The sequence below is a fragment of the Neomonachus schauinslandi genome, chromosome X (genome assembly GCF_002201575.2).
Source record: "Neomonachus schauinslandi chromosome X, ASM220157v2, whole genome shotgun sequence".
Classification (NCBI taxonomy): domain Eukaryota; kingdom Metazoa; phylum Chordata; class Mammalia; order Carnivora; family Phocidae; genus Neomonachus; species Neomonachus schauinslandi.
In genome coordinates this window covers 108,607,651-108,634,302 of record NC_058419.1, presented here as the reverse complement: position 1 = coordinate 108,634,302, position 26,652 = coordinate 108,607,651, and the positions used below count along the sequence as shown (strand labels likewise).

The 26,652-nt window shown below is 42.9% G+C and overlaps 1 protein-coding gene across 2 annotated transcripts in view; it reads left to right on the top strand.

The window, feature by feature from the left end:
- The window catches only part of PHEX (phosphate regulating endopeptidase homolog X-linked), a 207,388-nt gene that overhangs the window by 90,852 nt on the left and 89,884 nt on the right, over window positions 1-26,652 (top strand). For both annotated transcript variants that reach the window (XM_021704426.1, XM_021704494.1), the window contains exon 12: window positions 6,755-6,856. In XM_021704426.1, coding sequence (XP_021560101.1) covers window positions 6,755-6,856 — 102 coding nt within the window. The remainder of the gene's footprint in view (window positions 1-6,754; window positions 6,857-26,652) is intronic.

Sequence of the window (26,652 nt, the reverse complement as noted above, 5' to 3'; positions counted from 1 at the left end):
GTGATGTTATAATGTGATGCTGTAGAGAAGTCTAAAGATAAAAATCACAAGTGTTCTGTGATTTCCTAGTTCCAACATGCTAAGTTCATTTTTTCTTTTATTTGCATTGACATGACAACCAATGACATTAATCACCATAAAAGATTTCACTTGTTCTAGAACTTTGCTGGGGTAGCTCAGCACTGTATCACAGAAAATGTTACACAGTAAATCTGTAAAGGGGCGGGGCCGGGGGGAGTGGGTGGGTGGGGGATGCGGTGGGGGGGGGGCACCTGAGAGGACTAGGGCCAAGGCCAACTGAGGCTCACAGGAAAGCAAAGAGGAAAGTGATGGCTTGGGTTTTGACATCTGAGAGGGCCATGGAGAGACTGAGTGAGTTACCAAGATAGGGTTTTAGAAAAGACGGAGGTGGTGAGGGGAGGGGGAGGGGAAAGGGAAGAGAAGGAAAGGAAGCTGAAGAAGGAAGCTGCCTGAGGCAACAGTCAATTATTTGTCATTCTGCATCTTGGCAATAGGCAGAAATCTTTTTGCCCTTGAAAGGAAGGAAATTTTCTTTCTCTGTCCTTCAAGGTCTTCTAGCTGGGCTAAGAATGAAATTTAAATGAGTCAGATTAACAGGAGAACAAACCCAAGTTTTATTACATGTGCACCGAGGCCCTCTAAGGAAATTGAAACGTAAAGAAATGAGCAGTGAGTTTTCATACTTTTTAGACAAGGAAACAATAGATCTGTGAGAAATTGACAGAACAAGGGAGACTTAACTTTGGGAGTTTCAATAGTAAGAAATTCTAGACAGAATTTGGGCTGGGGTAGTAAGTTAGTAAAAAGTAACAAGGGTTGTTGATACAGCCTTCTCGACTCTAAATGTCCCATCTCTGGTGATAAGGATGTCTCTTTACCTCCTGGGACAGGGGTGACACCTTTCACATGGGAGATTTATTTCCTGCTTTCAGGAGGATGGAGGAGGCTCTTTTGTAACTTTTTTTTTTTTTTTAAGATTCTATTTATATATTTGACAGAGAGCGTGCATAAGCAGGGGGAGAGGGGCAGAGGGAGAGGGAAAATCAGAGTCCCTGCTGAGCAGGGAGCCCAATGCCGGACTTGATCCCAGGACCCTGGGATCAGCACCTGAGCTGAAGGCAAACGCTTAACCCACTGAGCCACCCACGTGCCCCATTGTAACTTTTATTTAAAATAATCAATATGCTAAAGTGGTACATTTTGGGGCAGCCTGTCTTTGGCCCCTACACATCTTAAGAGATTTCCATTTGACATGCCAGTCAACAGGGTAGAGACTGAGAGCTTTAAGCATCCATGCAAAATGTTTAAAATGTTAGTGACTTCGAGAGCCATTGTAATGCCCAGGGATGGCAAGGGAGGGACCTACAAAACCAAGGTGCTTATTAGAGAGCAGTATCTGGAAGCACTCAGCCTCATTTTATTTTTTATTTGTTTTTTAGGGAGGGAGAGAGGTGGGGGAGGAACAGAGGGAGAGAGAATCTTTTTTTTTTTTTTTAAGATTTTATTTATTTATTTGAGACAGAGAGAATGAGAGAGAGAGAGCACATGAGAGGGGGGAGGGTCAGAGGCAGAAGCAGGCTCCCTGCCGAGCAGGGAGCCCGATGCGGGACTCGATCCCGGGACTCCAGGATCATGACCTGAGCCGAAGGCAGTCGCTTAACCAACTGAGCCACCCAGGCGCCCAGGGAGAGAGAATCTTAAGCAGACTCCCCACTGAACTTGGAGCCTGACGCAGGGCTTGATCTCAGGACCCCGAGATCATGACCTGACCTGAAATCAAGAGTCAGACACTTAATGGACTGAGCCACCCAGGCACGCTAGCCTCAGTTTAATAATAGTTACATACTTCCTAAAAGTGCCCCGAAGCGAATAGGGGCAAAATGATCTTAAGATTCTCTGTAGAAGTCCAAAAATTCCAAAATACGTATTTGCCAAAAATCTCTTTGGCTTGGGTAGTGCTTATTTTGTTCCTTTTGATTAAGTCATTTATTTTAAACCATAGTGAAAGTAGATTAATTTTTGTACTCCTTACTCCAAGTATTTTCCTTGGACACGTTCAGCTTTTTATGTATTCTTTAGGTGCTTTCGGTTATCACCACATGTTGGCTAGGGTACTGAGAGCAAATCTTTCATTGCCCTCTTTGTTCTCCTCTGTAAATACCTCTCTTCCTACCAATATGTTCATGCTGCCAGGATGCACACAGCTGAATGTGAAGAAATTGAATTTTTTTAGAGAAACCTCCTTTTAGTAGAAGATCTTGCTCTTATTTCATAGAGAAAAGACACCATTGCATGAAGACTCTCAGCCTTCCATCATCTAATCTAAAGATTCTTCTGCACTCCTGTCCACCATTTTACCCTTCTCTTATAATCCTGCCTCATGTCTAAGGTGAATCCTTCCATATATTCTCTGGATCCTGTCCCCCTTTGCCCTCTCAGGTCTCAGCTCCTGTATTTTCAGCCTCTTCCTCTTCACTGAATCCTTTTTCAGTATTTTTTTTTATTTTTAAAAAGAATTATTTTACAGCAGTTTTATGATTATAGCAAAACTGAGGGGAAAATACAGACATTTCTCATAAATACCCCGACCCCACACATACAGAATCTCCCCCATTATCAACATTGCTCTCCAGAATGGGACATTTTTTTTTTTTTTAAACCGATGACAAACATACATTGACACATATCACTCAAAGTCCATGGTTTACCTTAAGGTTCACTCTTGGTGTTACACGTTCTGTGGGTTTGGGAGAACACGCACATGCACACGCACACACACACACACACACACACAGTGACCTGTATCCATCATTATGCTGTCATACAGAGTAGTTTCACTGTCTTAAAAATCTTTTGTACTCTACCGGGTCATTGCTCTCCCTACACCCCTGGCAACCCCTGATCTTTTTACTGTCTCCATAGTTTTTGCCTTTTTTCACAATGTCCTATTGTTGGAAACATACAGTATGTAGCCTTTTCAGATTAGCTTTTTTCATGTAGTGATAGGTACTTAAGGCTCCTTCATGTCTTCTCATGGCTTGCTAGCTCATTTCTTTTCAGGGCCGACTAATAGTCCATTGTCTCGAAGTACCAGTTTGTTTATCCACTCACCTACTGAAATACATCTTCGGGTCTTCCAAGATGTGGCAATTATGAACAAAGTTTCTATAAACATCCTTATGCCGGTTTTTGTGTTGGTATAAGTTCCTTTATTTAGGGTAAATACCAAAGAGCATGGTTGCTGGATCCTGTGGTAAGATTATGTTTAGTTTTGTAAGAAACTGCCAAACTGCTTTCCAAAGGGGCTCTGCTATTTTGCTTTCCCACCACCTGTGACTGAGAGTTCCTGTTGTTGCACAGCCTCATTTGTGGTGTTAGTGTTGTGGGTTTGGGCCATTCTCATAGGTGGGTAGTGGTAGCTCATTGTTTCAGTTTGCGTTTTTCTGGTGACCTATCATGGGAAGCACCTTTTCATGTGCTTGTCATGTGTATGTCTTCTTAGGGAGGTGATTGTTAATGTCTGGCTCATTTTATTTTTTAATTTAAATTCAATTAGTCCACATAGTACATCGTTAGTTTCATTGTAGCATTCAACAGTTCATCAGTTGCGTATAACACCCAGTGCTCATCACATCATGTGCCCTCCTTAGTGCCTATCACCCGATTACCCCATCCCCCCACCTACCTCCCCTTCCACAGCCCTCAGTTTGTTGCCCATGATTAAGAGTCTCTCATGGTTTGTCTCCCTCTCTGATTTCTTCCCATTCCATTTTCCCTCCCTTCCCTTATGATCTTTGGCACCATTTCTTATATTCCACATATGAGTGAAATCATATGATAATTGTCTTTCTCTGATTGACTTACATCTTTGGCTCATTTTAAAATCACTTTGGTTGTTTTCTTATTGTTGAGTTTCCAGTGATACTAAACACAGTTAGATCTCTCACATGGTCAACCACCACAGCAACAGAAGCAGCAGGAACAACAACAAACCCCAAACCCTTGGTCTCCTCTCTTAACCCTACATCTCCCTCTGCCTTATCTTTGCTTTGTCTTTCACAGTGTAGAAGCCAAGGGCAGGCTGCCCCAAGCTGGGTGGCTTTGGCATGGAGATTATTCTGAGCTGAAGGCACTTGAGACCCTATGGGCTCGAGGGAAACTTTTGCCCTTCCCTTAACAGCAGAGAAGAATCTAACTTGGGAGTCTTTCCCAGAGTGAGGGTTATTAGCAGAGATAAATTTTATTTGAATGGCCCATGTGTTTGGCACGACAAACATCTAATTACCAAACACCTGCTCTTCTTACTGCCCCGTGAAGTGCATTCCTTTCCTCCAAAGTCCCAGACCCCCTGCCCCTTTGTCTTTAGTTCAGAATGATGTGTGTACCTCATCTTGCCTGTCTTTGGAATGTCCACATCTATGGGGATTCCCCTTACATACTCTCTTAAATTTGTTTTTCTCCTATTAACCTGTCTTATGTCAATTTGATTCTTAGTCCAGCTAGAAGGACCCTCGCAGGGGACAGGGGTTCTTGCTCTCTGATAGCAGACAGACTCCTTGACCGGGTTGTCCAGACTTGCTGTCTCCACTTCCCATGCCTCCATCATCGCATGGAGGTGAGGCTTTTGTCCCCAGCCCTCTTTCCCTTCCAGCATTCCCAGTCTTAGAAAACGGCAGTAGCGTTCACCTAGTTGCCCATGCCCGAAGCCTGGGAAGTAATCTGATTTGCCGTCCTTTGCTCACCTCCCCACACAAAGTTAATCACCTGCTTCCATTGATTTGGTCACTCAGTCTCTCTCAAATTAATTTACCCACTTTTTCCCACCCTGATTGCCCCCTCCTTAGTTAACTTGGGAAGATACTGTTTCAGCTTTTAGGTGAAGGTCATGGGCAGGCTGATGGGTGTTGCCATGTGATGAGGTCATAAAGACTTAAGGGTGCTGGTGCCTGAACAGGCAGAAATTCTAGTCGCTGGAGATTTCCTTGTCATTTTAACATCCTCCTTGCGTGGGCTTTCTGTTTGAAATTGTGACTTCTACATCTCTCAGCTGGTTCCCTTTTACTTCCCTGGCATTTGCCTCTCATGTATGAGGCACACTTCTGTTGATCTTGGAAGTTCTGAGCTCACAACTGTCATTTAGCTCTGTGGTTGCGTCTTGGCTCTGATCCTCCCTAGCTGCAAGAGCTGGAACAGATCATGGACTCCCTCGACTCTTAGTTTCTTTAGCTGTAAAATAAGTGCCCCCCTCACCCCCCACGGGTGCGGTTCCACCCTGGCTGTGCATTAGGCTCACCTGGGGGGCTTTTGGAACTCCCAGCCCGGGCTGCACCCTGGAGCCGTGACGTTAGCGTCCTGACTTGCCGCCCTCAGGATTGTTGAAAGCTCCCCTCAGAGATCTCAGTGTGCCGACAGGCTTGAGAACCACTGACTTTATGATTTTAAAGAACCACAACTCTTCTGTCAATGTGTGTTGTCAGTCATGCCCCAATCCCAAGTTGAGATTTCCCTTAATGTTTTTACTAAGTTGGGAGAAAATAGCTGTGAAGTTCCCCCCACCCCCTTCCATCTGCTGTTTGTTCTTATTTACATACGATGGAACCCAGCCCACTGATTTACAGTTCTGGTTCCCTTACAACTGTTATTGAACTGAAAACATAGCTGAAAACTTATTAAACAGAAAAAAAAATTATTTTGAGCTTTGTGCCGACAATTCATTATAGAACCAAGGAAACCTCAAAACTTTCCTTCGAGAATTAATGCTAAAAATGGATTTACAAGCCCCTAATCTTAAGTGAAAATTTTAATTCTGGTGCCAAACCTAGTATTTATTCTTTCTTGAGTGTCCTATCAAGAAAATCAAAGCATCTCTGTGAGAGAATGGGATTTTGGGGGGTTTGTACCCATAAACAGGTAAGACGTCCCCAGACTACTCTGCGTGGGCCTCTGAAGGCAAGTGTTAGCATCTCTTTTTCCCTAGCACAGGAAGGAAAGCCAGGGCAAACATACTATCAGTGTGGGTGTGTGGTCTCACTGTTGAAACACTCTGGAACAGGTCTTTCAGGAGACAGCTTTTCGGGAGCAGCCCCCTTCAGACCTACCATTTTAGGTTTGAAATAACCTAAGACTTTTTTAAGGTGCAAGGGAGTAGAGAGGAGAGCAGAATTACAGAGAACAGCCAAGCGTTTGGTGTGACCACTGGCACTAAATTTGTGGAAAACTAGGGTCCTGACAGAAGTCTGATTTATACTGAGAAAGAGTCCCTTGGGGTGCTGGCTCTCCCTTGCCTCTTTCCCTGTTAACAGTATCTCCTTCAACTGTTCAGTCACTTGCTTCTGTAATTCCGCCTGAAACACACAACCCATGCCTTTGCATATCTCTCTCAAATCCTTATTAACTATTGAAACTAGTTGCCACCTTGATAAGGATGGCTTAATTTAGTAGGTATAGAAAGGTCAGTTATTAGGTCGTCATAACCTATGGTGAATTCCTTTCCCCATATAACCCTTTTACAACTGGACCATCAGATTGTTCTCTGCAAAGGAATGATTAGTTATCTTCTAGTGGTGGGGAAGAAAAGCATTTTCCTGGGGAAAGAAATGTTGCCAGAGCTTGGAGTCAAGCTGAAAGGAACCTGTTTCCTACCGTGTTTGGCACTGAACTATTTCTCGTGGCCCAGAAAACCTTGTCTGGAGCTTCTTGGTTTTGACCTGTCTCTCCTGGTATTTCCTTGTAGATGGAGGAATTGATTGAGGGTATTCGCTGGGCCTTTATTGACATGCTGGAGAAAGAAAATGAGTGGATGGACGCAGGGACAAAAAGGAAAGCCAAAGAAAAGGTAAGAATTCCTTTTGATAAAAAAAAAAAAGTATATGACTTTTGGTGTAATGGATTTTCACACTCAGTATTGTGTACTTGATTTTTATATTGACTGAGCTCTTGACTTCAAATGACCCCAGAGTCAGGTGTCTGTTTTGGGATGAATATATAGATTTCATCACCAGCAGGTAAGAAAAAATAAGATGCGACTTTTTTCTTTCTCGAACTGCATTTCAAACACCTTGTAATTCAGCCTTTCCTTCTCCCTTAATTGCGATTTCTAAGAGCCACGCGGCCCGCAGCCCAGCGAATTTTGCCACAAACCATCACTGGCTGTGGCAGAATGCAGAGCAGTGGGGGGCCATGTGTGTCCTTCTGCTCTGTGCACGATGTGTGCAGATGTCCTCGGGAAAATCCTTGCCTGCAACCAAGCAGGTCTACTTTCCTAACCCATCATGTTGCTCTCATGATTCAAATAGCATGCTTATGAACTACAGACCAGTGGTAGACCACAGCGTAGGAATGCAAAAATGTTTCCTAATAGAAGCGGACGCTTGGTGGGCCTTGTACAAAATTTTCTGGTACTGTGTAACAAGCTGAAGGAGTAAGAGAGACAAGTATTGGCTGCCATGCTGCTTAAACAATGAAGAACCAGCTGTATCTGGAATTCTAGGGATTCAGATGGAGCTGGAGCTCAAGTGGGTAGGAAATACCTCCTGCACGCTGAGTGGATGCTGCCCTGTATCTGGGAGACTCTGAACTAGGAGCATTTCTTCTTTAGAGAGGTATTTTATTTATTTATTTTTTTTTAAAGATTTTATTTATTTGAGAGAGAGAATGAGATAGAGAGCATGAGAGGGGGGAGGATCAGAGAGAGAGGCAGACTCCCTCTGAGCAGGGAGCCCGACGTGGGACTCGATCCTGGGACTCGATCCCGGGACTCCAGGATCATGACCTGAGCCGAAGGCAGTCGCTTAACCAACTGAGCCACCCAGGCACCCAAGAGAGGTATTTTAAAAACTTGCTGATGATAGTAATCCCCTGGGATGCCTAAATGCCCCATAGCTCTCTGGGCCCCTCCCCAGCAAGGTCTGATTTAGTGGATGGAGGGTGCAGTTTGAACGTTTGTGACTTTAGCCAGTTTCCCTGGTGATTTTTATTGCTCGGTGGTCCTGGGGAACACTGCTTAGAGTCCTACTGGGTCATGCTGACTGAGTACAGATCTTTTTGCCCTATGGTCAAGAAACGGAGAGGGTAGGGCAGTGAAACTACCCTCTATGATACCATAATGGTGGATACATGTTGTTGTCCGTTTGTCCAGACCCATAGAATGTGCAGCACCAAGAGTGAACCCTAATATAAACTATGAATTCTGGGTGGTAATGATGTATCAATGCGGGTTCATTGATTGTAACAAATGTGTATCACTCTGGTGGGGGAGTTTCTTAATGGGGACGCTATGCGTTGTGTGTGGTCAGGGGTTTTATGGGAAATCTCTGTGTTTTCTTTTTAACTTTGCTGTGAACCTATGACTGCTCGAAAAAAAAGTCTATTAAACAAAACAAAACAAAACAAAAAACCAAAGAGGGCAACATTCTGGGAATGCTTAGCCTTACTGAAATGAGAATGTGCAGAGGTTTAGCAAGAATGTTTTCTAGAGCTTTAATACTCCTGAGATGGATAAACATGGCCATAGATATTTTTGTCAATAGACACGAAAAGGCTGTTCACTGTTTGCAGTGAAGAAAGAACTTGGGTGGCAGGTGTTGTAAGAAGACAAAGGGTAAGTTGGATTTTTTTCCCCTCGAGAATCTGTCAAAGCCTTCTTAAGTCATGTAAGGCACAAGCTGATGGGGGCAGGAGCACGCGGGCTGTGATGAGAAGCTCTCCAGATGGTAGAGGAAACTTTTGGCACCAACATATTGTTGTTTTTGAAGGCTTCATTTATCTGCTGGGCTAGCTTCTGATATCTGGAATAGAATTTGTCTTGCGCTGGGCAGTTGAGAGTTGAGAGCACTGGGGGACTCTTGATCCTAGGCTGACCCCTTGTGGCCTGAGGGTCATCCGTGTGGAGGGTGGGGTGGAGTGATGAGGTCTGTGTGCATGTGATGAATGGATAGATACCAGCAGAATGTTCTGGGGACTGCAAACCGTTTTTTTTGGGAAGTATGACTGGTTGCCTCAGGGGGAGATCTGAGTTGCATAAAGGAGTGGGTACCTTGCAGTTGGGTCTTCTAGGCAAGTGGCCCATGGGTCCTTCCTGAAGGCACATTATTCTCAGTTCTTCTAATATTAGACATGTTCCTGTTTGACCCTTGAATTGCTCTCCAGTCTTATATTTTATTTCAATGAGAGCTGTCACTTTTTCTTCTAAAAGTACTCTTTGAACACTCCGCTTTCTTTGAGCTGAGTTCAACCTGCCAGGAACTCAACTAGTTCCTTGACAGGTACAAATATCAAAGGGAATTTTCCTCCTGGATCTCACCAGGCTCCCTGAGTATATCTTGTATTTCAGAGTTCAGGGAGATTCCGTTAATAAAAGGCAAGAAAGAGGGGATGTTGTCTGAGAATTTTCACCAGTTTCCCAAAGCATGTCAGGCCCTGGACCTCAGAAGATGCAGATTTTTTTTTTTCCAAATTAAACCAACATGCAGTTCTGGAAATGACCTCTGGGTGGAGCTCGTAGACTCACAAAGACGCCATTTAGGAAGCTGAAGGCATCTATGCGGCTTTCTGCTCTGGGGTTGTTTTTGAAAAATTATTTTTTTTCTTGCCCTTTTTCTCTGCTGTCCTCAGTTTGATTGCCTTTTAATAGTTAACAAGAAAGGAGAAGTTCTGCCTACTAATTCCTTGAGTCTTAGATGGAAATCTCAGAAGATCTTAGGGCTTTGTCTTTCTGATACTGAGTAGCTTCTGCATTAAGACAGGATTTGCCTGTGTTCGAAGTGGAGGTGAACGATTTGCCTGCTCTTCCTGGTATGACTTGGCACTGTTTTTGGGCATGTGTTGTATGCAGTATATCACCCAGGCAGAAGATTTCTCTCATCAATAATAGTGCCCACACTGAGCCAATGCTGAGTCACTTGGCAACCCATTGGGGAAGCTGGAAAAATGTTCTGATTTGCGAGTGGGAGAAGCTTTTCTTTTTTTTTTTTTTAAAGATTTTATTTATTTGATAGAGAGAGACACAGTGAGAGAAGGAACACAAGCAGGGGGAGTGGGAGAGGGAGAAGCAGGCTTCCCGCTGAGCAGGGAGCCCGATGCGGGGCTCGATCCCAGGACTCCGGGATCATGACCTGAGCCGAAGGCAGACGCTTAACGACTGAGCCACCCAGGCACCCCGGGAGAAGCTTTTCTTTGCCTCACCATGGAGCTCTGGACTGCAACAAATGACAGTACCTCTTGTATTGGGTGTTGACCTTATATTTATAAGTGTTCCCTTGTGCCGGCCTCATGAATGTGGAGGGCCCAGATACCTGCAGTGGCTTGAGGCCTAACAGCTTGAGTTGGGTGGCAGTGACCCCGGTTTCAGGATGGAACCATGGGATGTGACTTTGTCGTGTTCTTCACTACGGGTGATCACCATAAAAGATCAACGAGGATGCCTCTGCTCCTGGGAAGGGTAAATTTTGTATCTCAGTCTCCCAGCCTTGCTCCTCTCATCTCTTAAGGGGTCATGAGTGGTTTAGTTTGTGAAACTGACAGTGTAGGTTTCAACTGGAAATTTAGTATCATGAAATAAGCACCAGTTTTTGTTTAGGATTCTGTTTCCTGCGAGCCTATGCTTTTACTGTAAACTAGCAGCAGAGGACAGGAAGCCTGTTATTTTTTCGGTTATCACAGACGTGGGATGAGTGTAAGGTGATAGAAATTAGTTTGGGGGGGTGTCTTCTGCCTTTTCCAGAACAGAGTAGGAGGATCTCAAGGTCAGTATGTAGTGATTCTGAGGCCTGCCAGAAAGGGATGCAACACTGCCTTTGGCTGCCCTAGTGGCAGGAGCAGGGAGTCTGCTGGAGAGCTGTGTCAGATCAGGAGGAGCAGCTTCCTGAATTCGGCTGGTCCCCAGCTAAATTCAGTTCTGTATCCAAAAGCTGGATCCTTTCTGAAATATTTGTTTGTGCTCTTTACTTCTGGGACTGATGTTTGCCTAGCCACCCCTAGAGAGAAAGGCCTGGATGGAACTGCTAGGAAGGCAGCATCCTCAGGATCCTGTGAGTGGCCTTAACCTTGACCACAGCAGGTACAGAGGTTCCGGGAAGTGTACTACATGGTCCCATCACCACAGGCATGCAACTCCAAGACATAGGCTTTCAGCAAGATGGGAAGAGTTTTCCTGCAGAGGGCCAAACAAAAGTGTATTTCACCTCTCTGGCTTTGTCTCCACTTGGGAGGAAAAATAATCATTCCTTCTACCCCTCTAAGTACTTGACTGAGCCCCCTGTGACAAAAGATAGGTTAGCAAGAGAAAATCAACCAGAAGTTTATTAATGTGTATATCTCATACATACATGAGAGAAATTCAGAAAAAAGAGTAACTCAAAGAGGTGGCTTAAAACCTCGGCTTATATAGCATCTTTAAAAAAGAACAAAAAATTTGCAGATAAATGACAAAGGAAAGTGGTTTTGGACTTCGAAGAGCAGCAGATTGTGGGAAACTAATGGTAGACACAGGCTAGTTAGTGAAGTCTGTTATGTAGATGACTGGTGCTATCTCTAGGTTGATAGGGTTTAAAGTTGTCTTTGGTGATTCACCTTTGTCCTTCCTGGTAGAGAGGGCAGAGATGCATTAGAGATGCAAATTCCTGCATCTCCCTAGACCTGCTGAACTCTGAGGTGGTGGTGCGAGGCCCACTGCCTTGCCGTTATCATTTCCTTGCACGTCCGTCTGGCTTCCAGCTGCTGGCACCTGCACTTTGCCCAAGAGCTTTCTCTTCCCATGGGAACCTGCTATGCCACTCATACAGAGGGCCCATGAATGAACACACCCAGTAACTGATGGGAGTTGCTGTGTGTGTCCCCTCCTCCCTCAAGTATGTGTTCAACATGGGCTCCTGGAGTTTCCCCAGTGGGGTGAGCTCCACTTGCTCACATGGTCAGCTGGCTCAAGTAGATTCCCTTTACTAATAGCCTGCCTTGCTCTGCTCACTTCCTCTGTCCCTTCCTGGTGTCTGATGTTTCTTTCACTGTTTGTACTCGAGTCCTTGTCCCTGGGTCTGCTCTTGGGGATCCTCAACTAGGGCACCGACCCTGGGGTGTGCACCCTTTCTCCATCCGTACGGGCCTTAAGGTGACAACACATTTCACTGCATCTCAGTGTGAGCAGCACTTCAGCAAATTCAGTTCCACAAACGTTTCCAGAACCAGTGATGTGCCAGGTGCTGGAGCAGGAGCTGTGGATTCAAAGATGATCCGTGGCTTCCTTTCTCTGCAGGGGATTTCACTGCCTTGGGAGAGGATAGCAGGAACATGGGTGCTGGGCACATGGGCAGACATTTTAGTTAATGCAATGGAGAGACAAAGTGCTCCTGGCTCTCGCTGTAGGGGAGGAAGATTCTAAGGAGCCCAAACTCACATGTGGGGGCACTTGACCTGGGGACTGCCCAGTCTGCTCCCCCCTTCTTGTCACTGCCTCTGTCCTTGTAGCCTGTGGGTAAGGCTTCCTCTGGCTCTTCCTTGCAGATCTCGACAGCTCTGCACCCAGCTATCACTTCCCCTTGGTACCTTCACTCTTGCTTCATTCCACATGTTCTCTTTAAATTGTTCTGTAGAAGAAAAGACAGGGAAGGGCTTTGGTCAAACTGTCTCCTGCCCTTCCGTGCTCCAGATTCAAGGCTGTTTGCATGTGTTCCAGAATGCCAGGCTCTTGCCTCTACTCCAGTGCTCCCCCAGAGACACACAGGAACTGACGGAATAGCAAGTAAACATCTCTCAGCATCCCTCCCCACTTCCCACAGATCCCTGGCTCACACGTGCTGCTGTGCTGCCATCTTGAGCTGGCTGGCGCTCTCGGGCTCCATCTCTCTGCCCCCATGTTCCTCCATTTCTCTCATATGCACATCCTGGCCAAGGTAGTAGCTTTCATACTTGTATCTGCTCTCCCTAACTGGCCTCAGCAGGAAGTACAGTATAGACGTCAAGCCTACAGACTGGAGAAAGAGTCCTTAGGCTCAGAGCCAGTGTCTGCCCTTTTTAGCTGTATGACCCTTTGGAAGTTACTTCTCAGACCCTTACTTTTTACATCTGTAAAACGGGGAGATGAGTACCTACCCCATTGTTTATGCAGGAGTCAATGTACTTAAAGTACTTAGAAGAGGGCCTGTGGCATGAGAAAGTCTCTCTAAGTGTGTTTGGCTGTTCCTTCTAAGCTGCCGTCCTGTGGCAGAGGAGAGGCTTTGGACTGGACTGGCTGGTGAGGAGAAAGAGATGGGAAGTGAGGTTCCATGTGTGTATCTGGGTCACAGTCTTTTCGTCTGGGTTAGGAAGGTAGGTGATGTAAGACCACAGGCTTTGAGGTACCTCTCACCCCTTAGGTGTTCTGATGCTCCTTGTCAGAACACTGCCCTTCTCCTCACTGCATCCCCTGAAGGGCAATTAATAGTGAACAGCCCCTGCTGAGAGGGTGATGGCAGAGCACACTGCTTTTTGTTGTGGAGTTTGGATTTTCTGGTTTGGAACAAATTGAGCCTTATCTTTGTGATACATATTTTAGTTTATTATTTTTTATTAACTTTTTAATTTTAATTCTGGTGTAGTTAACATACAATGTTATATTAATTTCAGGTGTATAGTACAGTGTTTCAACAAATCTATACCTTGTTCGATGCTCATCATGATAGGTGTACTCCTAATCCTCATCACCTGTTTCACCCATCTTCCCACCCACCTCCCCTCTGGTAACCATCTGTATATATATTTTAAACACAGCTGCAAATATTTGGTGTAAAGAGTTTGATGCATATATTTATCAAAGGCATATTATGCCTGATACCTTACTAGAGTGCGTTTAATTGAGTTTTGGTATTCTAGAGCCTCATGGAAGTATAGCTTTGTGTGATGCTCTAGGTGATTGGTTCTCACACTTAGGGTATGTCAGTGCCATCTGGAGGGCTTGTTAAAACACAGATTGCCAGGCCCCACCCCAGAGTTTCTGAGTCCAGAGCTCTGAGGTGGGGCCCCGGAATTTGCATTTCTGACAAGTTCTCAATGACATCGTTGGTCTTGGGCCAACAATTTGATAACTTGGTGATCACAGGTGACAATTCCCTTATCCCAAGCCTGTGTAACTAGAACTAGCTAACATTCCTTAAGTGGCTGTTTTACCCCTTACCCCTGAGTATCAGAACCCACCCCGGCCATCCACTCCACTGGTGTTGTGCCTGCTGAAAAGCCCTTGCTTGTTGAAAGAGATCCAAAGCCTCCTTCTTGGTCACTTCTAACCCCTGACTCCCTGTCTGTCCCCAGGAACTATGCAGAAAGAGTCTTCCATGGAAGAGCCCTCCTAATATCTGAAGATGTTGAATGTGTTTCTATTTCAGATGAAATGTCTCTAGAGTTCGTCAGGAATTAACAAACATTATGTGCCAGGCCAGATATTCTAAATGCTTCACAAGTATTAACTGCTTTAACGCCATAATATCTGTATGAGTTGGGTCAAAGTTTTCTCTTCTACAAATGAGGAGCCTGAAGCACGTTGAGTGCCAGCAGGCTTGCCCAAGGTCATACAGCCAGTAGGCGGAAGGCCTGGGACTCTGTCCTTGGCAGTCTGCTCTGCGCTTTTATCCACACTTGCCAGTGGGTCTCTCCAAGTGTGGTCCACAGACCAGCAGCATCAGCTTCACCTAGGAAGTAGCTAGAAATGCAGATTCTTGGTCCTACTCCACGTCTGCAGAACCAGAAACCCTGGGAGGGGACCCATGAATCTGCATTTTAATGAGCCCTCCAGGTGATTCTGATGCAGCCAGTGTGGGAATCACTGCTCTGCGCCGTGGTTCTGATGCTTCATCCTGCTGGCTGCTGTCCAGTTTTCAACATCTTTTTTTAAAGCTCAAGTTCGAAGCTGAACACAATATTCTAGATATAGTCTAACTCACACAGCACAATGGGAATATTATTACTGCCTTTGTTTTGCATAGAAATTATATTAAAAAATCCAAAGTTTATATCATGGCTGTCTTTTCCCCTCAGCCATGTCACTGTTGGCTCATAACAAATTTACAGTCAGTTAATTTCTAGGCCTTTTTTTTTTTTTATCCTCCAGGAGCTGTTGTTTAGCCCTGTTCTCCAGTCCTAAACTTGGCCTTTTTTTTTTTTTTTTGAACCCTCATCCTAGAACTTCACATTTATTCTTACTTAATTCCATTTACCTTTGGTTCGTGGCTCAGCTTTTAAAAATATATATATTTCTGGATCTTCTATATGTTTATTTTTGTTATAAAAATCTGTGCTCATTGAAGAAAATCTTGAAAGTAAAGTACAAAAGCAGAAAGAAAAAAATTGTTATTAGTTCCATCATCCATACGTAACCACCACAAACATCTTGATGTTAGTACTTTGACTTTTTCCCTGTCCATAGGTTTGAATAATGTTATATATATATGAATTTGATTTCTTTTTCTCTTTTATAAACTTTTCTTCTATTACTATGTAGTCTGTATAAAAGAGTTTTCACTATTATTGACTATTTTTCCATTGGTTGTATAGGAAACGACTTAAAAAGTTCTCCATAGTTGGGTAGTTAGGTTGTGCTGTTAATGATATTCTTATGATAAACATTTTGTGCATAAGTAAAGATTTCCCCAAGTTTTGAACTAATTGCTTAGAATGGGAACTTAAAAACCATTAATAATCTCAATCTGTTGCTCAGTGTGTCAACTACTGTCTCCACCTCCAAATCATTCATAATCTGAGAAATCTGCTTTTCGATTTGGATTGTTTTTCTCAGTTATCAATGAGGATGCTTACAAAATGGAGGTGGAATTGGTGTATTTGCTTATCCTTTGGAGACTCCTTCTAGATTCATCTACTGAGCAGATTCATGGAGAATCTGCTCTGTGACAGGTCTTTTGTTAGGTGCTAAGTAATTCACTAACCAGTAGATTTTTAGTCCAGTTGTTCTACTTTGAACAACTCCATGGAACTCTCATCGACTTCCTCCTTTCTGCCTGCTCAGAGATCATGAGCTATTTAGCTGTGACTTGATAGAACCCAGTTACATAGCATTTAGGGTATTCCTTGATTTACTAGTGTTCTTTTTAAAAAAGATTATTTATTAGAGAGAGAGAGAGAGAAAGCATGCATGAGCGGGGCGAGAGGAAGAGGGAGAAGCAGACTCCCCACTGACACACGCGGCTTGATCCCAGGACCCCGAGATCAGGACTGGAGCTGAAGTCAGATGCTCAACCGACTGAGCCACCTGGGCGCCCCTCTCGTGTTATTTTAAAAAAAGAGAATCCTGATGATATTGAACATTCACTGGGCTCCCATTCTTTCTAAGGCCCTGTGTTATCCTCAATACAGATTACATCATTCTGTGGGGTACAGCCAGCTCTTCAGACTCCCAAACCAGAAATCTCAGTCTTCCCTCCCAGCCAACTGGAAGTACTCAAATCCTGTTGAGTCTGTCTTCCAAACGACTTTTAAATCTTTATCATTTCTGTTTCATCATTCTTTCCTCCCCTAGCTTCTCATACTTCTTTTTCTTATTTTTTTTAAAACAAATAAAATTCACATGACATAAAATTAACCATTTTAAAGTCTACAGTTCAGTGGCTTTAAGTAGTTACACAGTGTTGTTCAACCATCACTGCTATCTAGTCCCCCCAAAATTTCTGTCACCTCATAAGGAAACTTTGTACCTATTAAAAGTCACTCCTCACTATTGCCTTCCCCCCCCCCAGCCCTAGGCAACCACCATTCTGCTTTCTCTCTATGAATTCACCTGTTCTGCATATTTTATATACACAGAATCATAGAATATGCAACGTCTTATGTCTGGCTTCTTTCACTCAACATAATGTTTATAGGTTCACCCATGTTGTAAAACTCATCCTTTTTAATCCATTTCCTCATTTACAGTCTTGGAAAGAGAATAGCAGAATCGACTTTTTTTTTTTTTTTTTAACATTTTCTGATAGTGAAATCTTTTGTGTCTTCTCTGAGCTTTTGAAATAGCATCGTAGTGTTTATTCATAACTAAAAACCTCTACCCCAGGATAGAGATTCACTGAGTGGAAGTGACCCCTGCAAGGGAAGAACTGTGGCTGGCTGGTTGATTCTTAGAAGCTCAGAACCTGACATGGTCTGGCACTCCCTTCTGGGGCCACTGGGCAGACCTTAGTAAGGATCATGGCTCCAGCAAACACATAGACAAGATGCACATCTTTTGAGGACCTCGGTTTCTTCACCCATGAAATGAGAACAAATATACTACCATTTTCACAGAGTGCTTGGGAGGATTAAATAAGAAAGGTATGTACAGTGACTAGCAGAGAACAAATGCTCAGTATTAGGAAATGACATTTTCATTTTTCCCCCCCAAGTTGTCTTTTATTCCCTCTTCACCAAATAATGCGATGTGCCATTACAGTCTCTTAAAATTGGGAAAGAAAAGCTGATGCCAATTAAATTGTTTTCTTTGGGTTGGAGGTACAGAGTGGCCTTTTGACATTGACTGTTCAAAAATTTTAAATATTTTATTAAGTTTTTTTGATGTGCACAAAAGTGTACCAAGCTGATCCCCAGGTCCTCCTCAGCTACCCTCGGCAGCCTCACCAGTGTTTGCCATTCTGACTTCCTACACTCTCCACCCCACCTGTTCTTATGCTTGAGAATTCAGAAGCTAATCCCTGACATCATTTTACTATAAACGTTTCATTATGTGTCTCCAACAGATAAGTATTTTTTTTTAACTAAGTGCAGTACTGTGAACATACCCAACAATATTAACAATACCTTGTTAATTAGTACCCTGTCCGTGTGCAGTTTTCTGTAATTATCTAAAAAATGTTTCTTTTTTTTGAACACTTGGTTCATATCATGATCCAAACGGAGTGCACATATTGCAGTTAATAGGTCCATCTTTCAAGGCTTCAAAAATTTTAAGAGCTCCCACTCCTGTTTTATCTGTGAATTTTATTTCTTGAACAAATTGCATCATTGGTCTGGTAGCATTTTCAGCAATCTTGATTTGGCTGACTGTATCCTAGTGTTTTCTTTTAACATGATCTGTCCTTTCCATTTCCTGTTAATGGAATCTAGAGGTTTGATGAGATTCAGGTTCAGTTTTCTTTTGGCAGGAAGCCGTGGTGGGCGGTGCTGTGAGCTTCCTGTTGCAGCCTACCACAATGCTCGTGATGATGGGCTTGTCTACTTCCAGTGAGGAGCTTGGTCTGTGGGTTTGGGTGTTGTCAGCCCGAGCTTTCCATTTTAACTTACCCATCAACCTTTCACCTCAGGTGGGGATCCTCTTTCTCGACTGTGGATCACCTAAGAAGCTTTTAAGAAAATCCTGATGCTGAGGCAGCTCCCCAGGCCAATGGCATCCACACTACCTGGGAGCGTCAGCATTTTTTAAAGTTCCTCAGGAGATACAGATATGCAGCCAGGGTTGAAAACCACTGTCCTAATTATTTTCACGGTCATTGATAATATTACATAGGTACATGAGCTCATTAAGTGTTGCAACTAGTGATTTTCAGATTCTGTCATTCTGTCTGCATTTATTAGCTGGAATTGTTCTATAAAAAAGATTTTCTCTTATCAACAACATGAATACGCTGATGCATAGTTTATACTGATGTGAACTGCTGAAAGGCACCAAAAACGTTTGTCTTTATTAATTTGTATAATGAATTGGTCCCTTAATATCTCCAAAGGTGCCAAAGCACTTGTTTTTTTTTTTTAATTCCAGTATAGTTAGGATACAGTGTTATATTAGTTTCAGGTGCACATTGTAGTAATTCTACAATTCTAGACATTGCTCAGTGCTCATTACCATAAGTGAACTCTTAATCCCCATCACCTCTTTCACCCATCCCCCCACCTACCTCCCCTCTGGCGACCACCAGTTCTCTATAGTTAAGAGTCTGTTTTTTGGTTTGTCTTTTTTTCTTTGTTTGTTTTGTTTCTTAAATTCCACATATGAGTGAAATCATATGGTGTCTTTCTCTGACTGACTTATTTCACTTAGCATAATACTCTCTATAGAGATCCACCCATGTTGTTGCAAATGGCAAGATTTCATTCTTTTTGATGGCTGAGTAATTGTGTGTGTGTGTATGTCTGCATACCACTTTCTTTTTATCCATTCACCTACTGACAGACACTTGGACTGCTTCCATAATTTGGCTATTGTGAAAAATAATGCAGTAAACATAGGGGTGCATATATCCTTTCAAATTAGTGTTTTTGTATTCTTTGGGTAAATGCGCAGTAGTAGAATTACTGGATCCTACCTGCAGTGATTCTATTTTGAATTTTTTTAAAAAGATGTATTTATTTATTTTAGAGAGAGATTTTGTGCAAATTGTGGGAGAGGCAGAGGGGGAGAGAGAATCCTGAAGCAGACTGACCGCTGAGTAGGGAACCCAGCACGGGGCTCAGTCCCAGGACCTTGAGATCATGACCTGAGCTGAAATCAGGAGTCTGTGGTCTAACTAACTGAGCCACCCAGGCACCCCTATTTTGAATTTTTTGAGGAACCTCCGTACTGTTTTCCACAGTGGCTGTACCAGTTTGCATTCCCACCAACAGTGCGAGAGGGTTCCTTTTTCTCCACATCCTCACCAACACCTGTTGTTTCTTATGTTGTTGATTTTAGCCATTCTAACAGGTGTGAGGTGATATCTCATTGTGGTTTTGATTTGCATTTCCCTGATGATGAGGGATGTTGAGCATCTTTTCATGTGTCTCTTGGCCATCTGGATGTCTTTTTTGGAGAAATGTCTGTTCATGTCTTCTGCCTATTTTTATTTAGATTATTTGTTTTTTGCTGTTGAGTTGTGTAAGTTCTTTATATATTTTGGATACTAACCTTTTGTTGAATATGTCATTTGCAAATATCTTCTCCCATTCAGTAGGTTATCTTAGTTTTGTTGATTGTTTCCTTCACTGTGCAGAAGCTTTTTATTTTGATGTAGGCAGAGAGGCAGACAGAGGGAGAGGGAGAAGCAGGTTCCCCGCTGAGCAGGGAGCCCAACGTGGGGCTCAATCCCAGGACCCTGGGATCATGACCTGAGCCTTTATTTTTACTTTTGTTTACCTTGCCTGAGGAGACATGCCTAGAAAAATGTTGCTGGGGCTGATGTCAGACAAATTACTGCCTGTGCTCTCTTCCAGGACTTTTATGGTTTCAGATCTCACATTTAGGTCCTTAATCCATTTTGAGTTTATTTTTGTGTATGGTGTAAGGAAGTGGTCCAGTTCTGTTCTTCTCCATGTAAGTGTCCAGACAGATTTCCCAACACCATTTGTTGGAGAGACCATCTTTTTCCCATTGCATATTCTTGCCTCCTTTGTCAAAGATTAATTGACCACATAAATGGGTTTATTTCTGGGTGCTCTATACTGTTCCTTCAATCTGTGTGTCTTTTTCTGTGTCATTACCATACTGTTTTGATTACTACAACTTTGTAGTTTATCTTGAAATCTGGGATTGTGATACCTTCAGCTTTGTTCTTCTTTTTCAAGATTGCTTTGGCTGTTCAGGGTCTTTCATGGTTCCATACCAATTTTAAGATGGTTTGTTCTAGTTCTGTGAAAAATGCTGTTGGGGGGCACGTGGGTGGCTCAGTCGGTTAAGTGGCTGCCTTCAGCTCTGGTCATGATCTCAGGGTCCTGGGATCGAGCCCCATGTTGGGCTCTCTGCTCGGCGGGGAGCCTGCATCTCCCTCTCCCTCTGCCTGCCTCTCTGCCTACTTGTCTCTCTATCTCTCTGTCAAGTAAATAAATAAAATCTTAAAAAAAAAATGCTGTTGGTATTTTGATAAGGATTGCATTAAATCTGTAGATTGCTTTGGGTAGTATGGACATTTTAACAATATTTGGCCTTCCAATCCAGGAGCATGGACTATCTTTCCATTTGTTTGTGTTGTCTTCAATTTCTTTCATCAGTGTTTCAGAATAAAATCTTTCACCTCCTTAGTTAAGTCTGTTTTTGGTGCAGTTGTAAATTGGACTGTTTTCTTAATTTCTCTTTCTGCTGTTTCCTTATTAGTGTATAGAAATGCTATGGATTTCTGTATATTGATTTTGTATCCTGCAAACTTACTGAATTCATTTATCAGTTGCAGTAGTTTCGTGGTGGAGTCTTCTGGGTTTTCTGTGTGTAGTTCCATGTCATTTGTAAATAGTGAAAGTTTCACTTCTTCCTTACCAATTTGGATGCCTTTTATTTTTGTTGTCTGATTGCTGTGGCTAGGACTTCCAGTACTATGTTGAATAAAAGTGGTGAGAGTGGACATCCTTGCCTTGTTCCTGATCTTAGAAGAAAAGCACTTAGTTTTTCACCATTGCTCATGATGTTAGCTGTGGGTTTTTCATATATGGCCTTTATTATGTTGAGGTATGTTCCCTCTAAACCTACTTTGTTGAGGGTTTTTAAAATCATGAATGGATGTTGTACTTTGTCACATGCTTTTTCTGCATCTGCTGAAATGATCATATGGTTTTTATCCTTTCCCTGGTTGATGTGATGTATCATGTTGATTGATTTGTGAATATTGAACCACCCTTGCACCCCAGGACTAAATCCCAGTTTCTTGTGGTGAATGATTTTTTTAATGTATTGTTGATTCAGTTTACCCCCAATATTTTGTTGAGGATTTTTGTATCTATGTTCATCAGAGATACTGGCCTGTACTTCTTTTTTTTTTTTTTTTTGCACTGTTTTTATTTGTTTATTTATTTTTAGAGAGGGGAAAGGGCAGAGAGAGAAAGAGAGGAAATCCCAAGCAGGCTCCACACCCAGCCCCCAACAAAGGGCTCAACCCACAACCCTGAGATCATGACCTGAGCCCAAACCAAGAATCAGATGCTCAACCGACTGAGCCACCCAGGGGCCCCTTTGTGTAGTATTTTTATCTGGTTTTGGTGTCAGGGTAATGCCTCATAGAATGAATTTGGAAGCTTTTCTTCCTTTTCTATTTTTTGGAATAGTTTGAGAATAGGTATTAAAACTTCTTTAAATGTTGGGTAGAATCTACCTTTGAAGCTCTCTGGTCTTAGAATTTTGTTTGTTGGGACTTTTTTGATTACTGCTTTAATTTTATTACTGGTAATTGGTCTGTCCAAATTTTCTGTTTCTTCCTGATTCAGTTTTTGGGAGGTTATAGGTTTCTAGGAATTTATCCATTTCTTCTAGGTTGGCATCATTTTTTCATAATATTTCTTACAATCCTTTGTATTTCTGTGTTGGTTGTTATTTCTCCTTTTTCATTTCTGATTTTGTTAGAGTTCTCTCTCTCTCCTCCCTTCTCCCTCTCCCCACCCCCCCACCTTTGATGAGTCTAGCTAATGGTTTATCAATTTTGTTGATCTTTTCGAAGAACCAGCTCCTGGTTTCATTGGTCTGTTTCTGTTGAAAGATCAGCTGATAGTCTTATGGGGTTTTCCTTGCATGTAACTGTTTTCTTTTTCTTGCTGCTTTTATTTATTTATTTATTTTAAAAATTTATTTGAGAGAGAGAAAGAATGAGTGGGAGGGGGAGAGAGAGAGCATGAGTGGAGGGGCGGAGGGAAAGGGAGAGAGAAACTCAAGTGTGGAACCTGACATGGGGCTCAGTCTAATGACCCTGAGATCATGACCTGAGCTGAAACCAAGAGTTGGTTGCTCAACCAACTGTGCCACCCAGGCACCCCTTCTTGCTGCTTTAAAAATTCTCTTTATCACTAGTTTTTGCCATTTTAATTATTATGTGTCTTGGTGTTGACCTCCTTGGGTTGATTTGGTTGGGAACTCTCTGTGACTCCTGCCTGGATCTGGATTTCTCTTTCCTTCCCCAGATTAGGTAAGTTTTCAGGTATTCTTTCTTCAAGTTAATTTTTTTGCCCCCCTTTTCTTCTCCTTCTGGGATCCCTACTAATGTGAATGTTATTACACTTCATGGTATTGCTGCGTTCCCTAAGTCACTTTTCATGTTTTATTTTTTCTCTCTCTCCTGTTCAACTTGATTGCTTTCCATTTTTCTGTCTTCCAGGTCACTGATTTGTTCTTCTGCTTCCTCTAGTCTACTATTTATTCCATCTAGGATATTTTTAATTTCAGTTACTGAGTTCTTCATCTCTGACTGGTTCCTTTTTATATTTTCAGTCTCTTTGTTGAGGGTCTCACCAAGGTCCTCCACTCTTTTCTCAAGTCCAGTAAGTATGTTTGTGACCATTACTTTAAATTCTCTATCAGGCATATATATTATTTATCTATGTTTTGTTTAGCTCTCTTGGTGTGATTTTTGTCCTTTTCTTTCATTTAGGACATATTCCTCTGTCTCCTCATTTTGTCAGACTCTCTGTGTTTTTATATTTGAGGAAAGTCAGCTATGTCTCCTGTTCTTGAAAGTAGTGGCCTTATGAGGAAGAGGTCCTATAGTGCCTTGCAGTGCAATGTTCCCTGTTCACCAGAGCCTGACTCTTCAGCGGTATCTCGCATGTATGTTGCTTGCACCCTACTGTTGTGGTTCACCTGTGTTTGCCTGCAGTCCAGTCGTGTGCTGTGGCTCTCTTTGCCTGTTGTAGGCAGGATTTGGTTCCGGTGTTTTTAGTGGGCCAGACTGGGACTGCCTTGGGCTTGCGTCGAGTCAGACCAGGCGTTTGCCACAGAGGCAATAGGAGTGAATTACAGGGTACTTTCCCTCTGTTGTGCCCTGACAAGCTTTAGTTGGTGGGTGGGGCCTGCAGTCAGACCAGATGTCTGCTGCCAGCCCACTGTTGGGGCTGCAGTTGGAGTGGTGTGTGTGGTTATCTTCCCCTCTCCATGGGGCAGGAGTCCCTTTGGACTGATAGTGGTCCCTATTGGAGCTGCTTTCACCCTGCCAGGCTTGTGGCATCTCTTTGGATGGGCTGTGGCCAAGGGCATATTGGATAGGGTCCGTCCTCAGGAGAATGTAGGGATCGGGCACATGGTGTTAGCAAGGTTTGTGAGCAGGTCTGCTGTGGGAGGGGACCTGGAGCCGAGGCCTGGCTGGATGGGGCATGTCTACAGGAGAATGAGGAGGTGGGTGTGCTGTTAGCAAGTTAGGTAGCGCTTGCTGGTTCTCTGCTGGTTCCTGCAGGTTTCTGTGCATCTAGACTGGAGGGCAGGGGAGGGAAATGACACTTGCCAGCTCCTTTGTTCCTGAAGAAGTCTCTCAAAGATCCCTGCCCCTGTAGCATATGCTCTGAGCTTAAGAAACTAATCTCCCTCCTGTATATCTGACGTTTTTTTCAAACTATTGCTTCTATGCTCTATCCCTGTGGACTGTTGTGCTATCTCTTTAAGGGTGGGTACTCAGTTTCCTCTCGCCCACCTAGCTCTCCCAGAGCTGAGCCCACTGATTTTTCAAGTTCTAGGTGGTAAGCCTTGCTGATTGTAAGAACTCGAAAGATTATGCCTCTCTGGTTTTCAAAGCCAAATGTTTTGGGGATTCATCTTCCCCATGTGGGTTTCCCTTACCTGGGGTTTCTTGTGTGTGGGTGTTTCTCTCCCCTCTCTGGGCCGCATTGTCCCTCCCTCCTGCAGACAGTCCCATGGGTCCACTTAGTGCCCAATGGCGTCTCCACCCCTCCTCCCTCTGCAGTGTGGCCTTTTCTCTACATTTAGCTGTGGAGAGTCTGTTCTGCTAATCTTCTGGTCATTTTCAGGGTGATTTACACTGCTGTGGGTGTTATCTAGTTGTATCAGTGGGATGAGGTAAGCGTAGGCTCCTCCTACTCTGCCATCTTCCCAGGAAGTCCAAAGCAGTTTTTTTTTTTTTTAAGTGTCGTGATAAACTCAGGGAATTTTATGTATTTGTTTAATCACTTTTCTGTTTTTAGCACAAATTGTCCCATACTGGCCAACCTGAAGCTTTCCCTTTAGGGAATTTTGATGTGACTCCTGTTGTTTCTGACAGTGTCTTTGCGTCCTGGCATGACAGTATTTCCTCTTTAATGCTCGAGCTCTGTTTAATCACAAACTGTTTTGAATAATTGTAACTCAGTGCCTTAATTAGTTCTTCCACCAATGAGCAATATATATATATATATATTTTTTTTGTCTTGGTGGACGAGAAACTCCTTACCAAATTGAGATACAGAGTTTCAGTAATAAATCTGCAGAAATAGGAGTTAGAAATTTATGTGAATTCTCATTTGTAGAGGGCACTAGCTCATGTCAGTGGACATACACATAATACTTACTGTATGGTTTTTGATAATTTCTTAAGCATTGTATTCTCTGTTGATCATCAAGAATATAAATGAGTCTATAGTGTATGACCGTGCCACGTATGAAAAAAATGCTAGTGTCAAGGAATAGAACTGATTTGAACAATGTGAAACAATGGAACTATATTAAAAGTTGAAAGTTGGAATAGTGAGTATTTAAAAATTTTAACAATATCAGCAACCTGAAATAGTTTGAATACAGTCCTATAAAAGTGTTTAGTTTTTAAGAGTTTACTATTTATTATTTTCGGCTGAGGGATTGGTTGGCTGTAGGACTTTGAAAGCAGTTGGGAAAATGCCACAATAGCCTCGGAATGAAATTCCAGAGGCCCAAAGCAGAGAGCTGCATTTTAAATATTATGGGAGATATTTGTTACTTTTATTCTTGGGATGAGTGGGAGAAATTTAATGCCTGTGTTTCTTCTTTTTTGGCCCAAATACAAATTGAGTATGTTAGGAATTACCTAGAAATGTATGTTTAGTTTGATATAAAAAGAATCACTTAAACTTTTTTAAAATTAGTAGCTTGAATTGAAGTATATTTGACATGCAATATTATGTTAGGTTCAGGTGTACAACATAGTGAAAAGGAATCCGTTTTGATATGTCGATTTTTACTTTAATGGGAAAAGAGTTCATTAGGAATGTTCAAGTTCTTTGTGTACATTTTGTGATGCTCCTCTCTGACCCAAGATGAAACTAATAGCCGTGACGCACCTGCTTATCTGCTATCTGTGGCGGGGCGGGGGGGGGGGGGCGGGGGGGATCTGCTGCTGTCGGCGGCTCCCTTCTTATCTGGCTGCTGGTCCTGCTCAGTCACTTGTGTGGGAATGTCAGTTCCATTAATAACCCAAGGACTGGACAGGCAGATAGTGGGAAATGGCTGAAGAGAAAGAAATTGTATTTAACCCGGTGTTCTGAGTTGTCATTTTTCTAGACCCTAGCATAGCTGGGTAAAGGCAGTCTGAGGGCGTGACAGCAAATCCATTTCTGACAGAATCTCACTTTTGAGCCAGAGAAACAACCCAACACCAAGAGAAAAAAAGAGTGAACGAAACTGGGGAAAAACGGTAAAGATTGGGGCTTGGAAAAGTCCGGGGAAGCAGTGCTAGGAAAAAAATGGCACGACCCAAGTATTTGGATAGAAGCTCTGACAACTTTGCAAAGTAACTTTTATTTTTATTTAAAATATTATCATTCTTGGTGTTTCATATGAACAAAATTCCTTTTTTTTTTTAAAAGGAATTTATGGAAGGATTGATTCCTCATAGAGGATTTGGGAGTTATGTACTGTGCCTTTTGGATCTGCATTGGTCAGTTGCCAGAGGGAAGAGAGCAGGTTTTATTTTTCTTCATGCAGGTAGAATGACTCACCCACCACAGTGCTCTGTGTTTGGGTTATCTACTGCCGTGTAACAC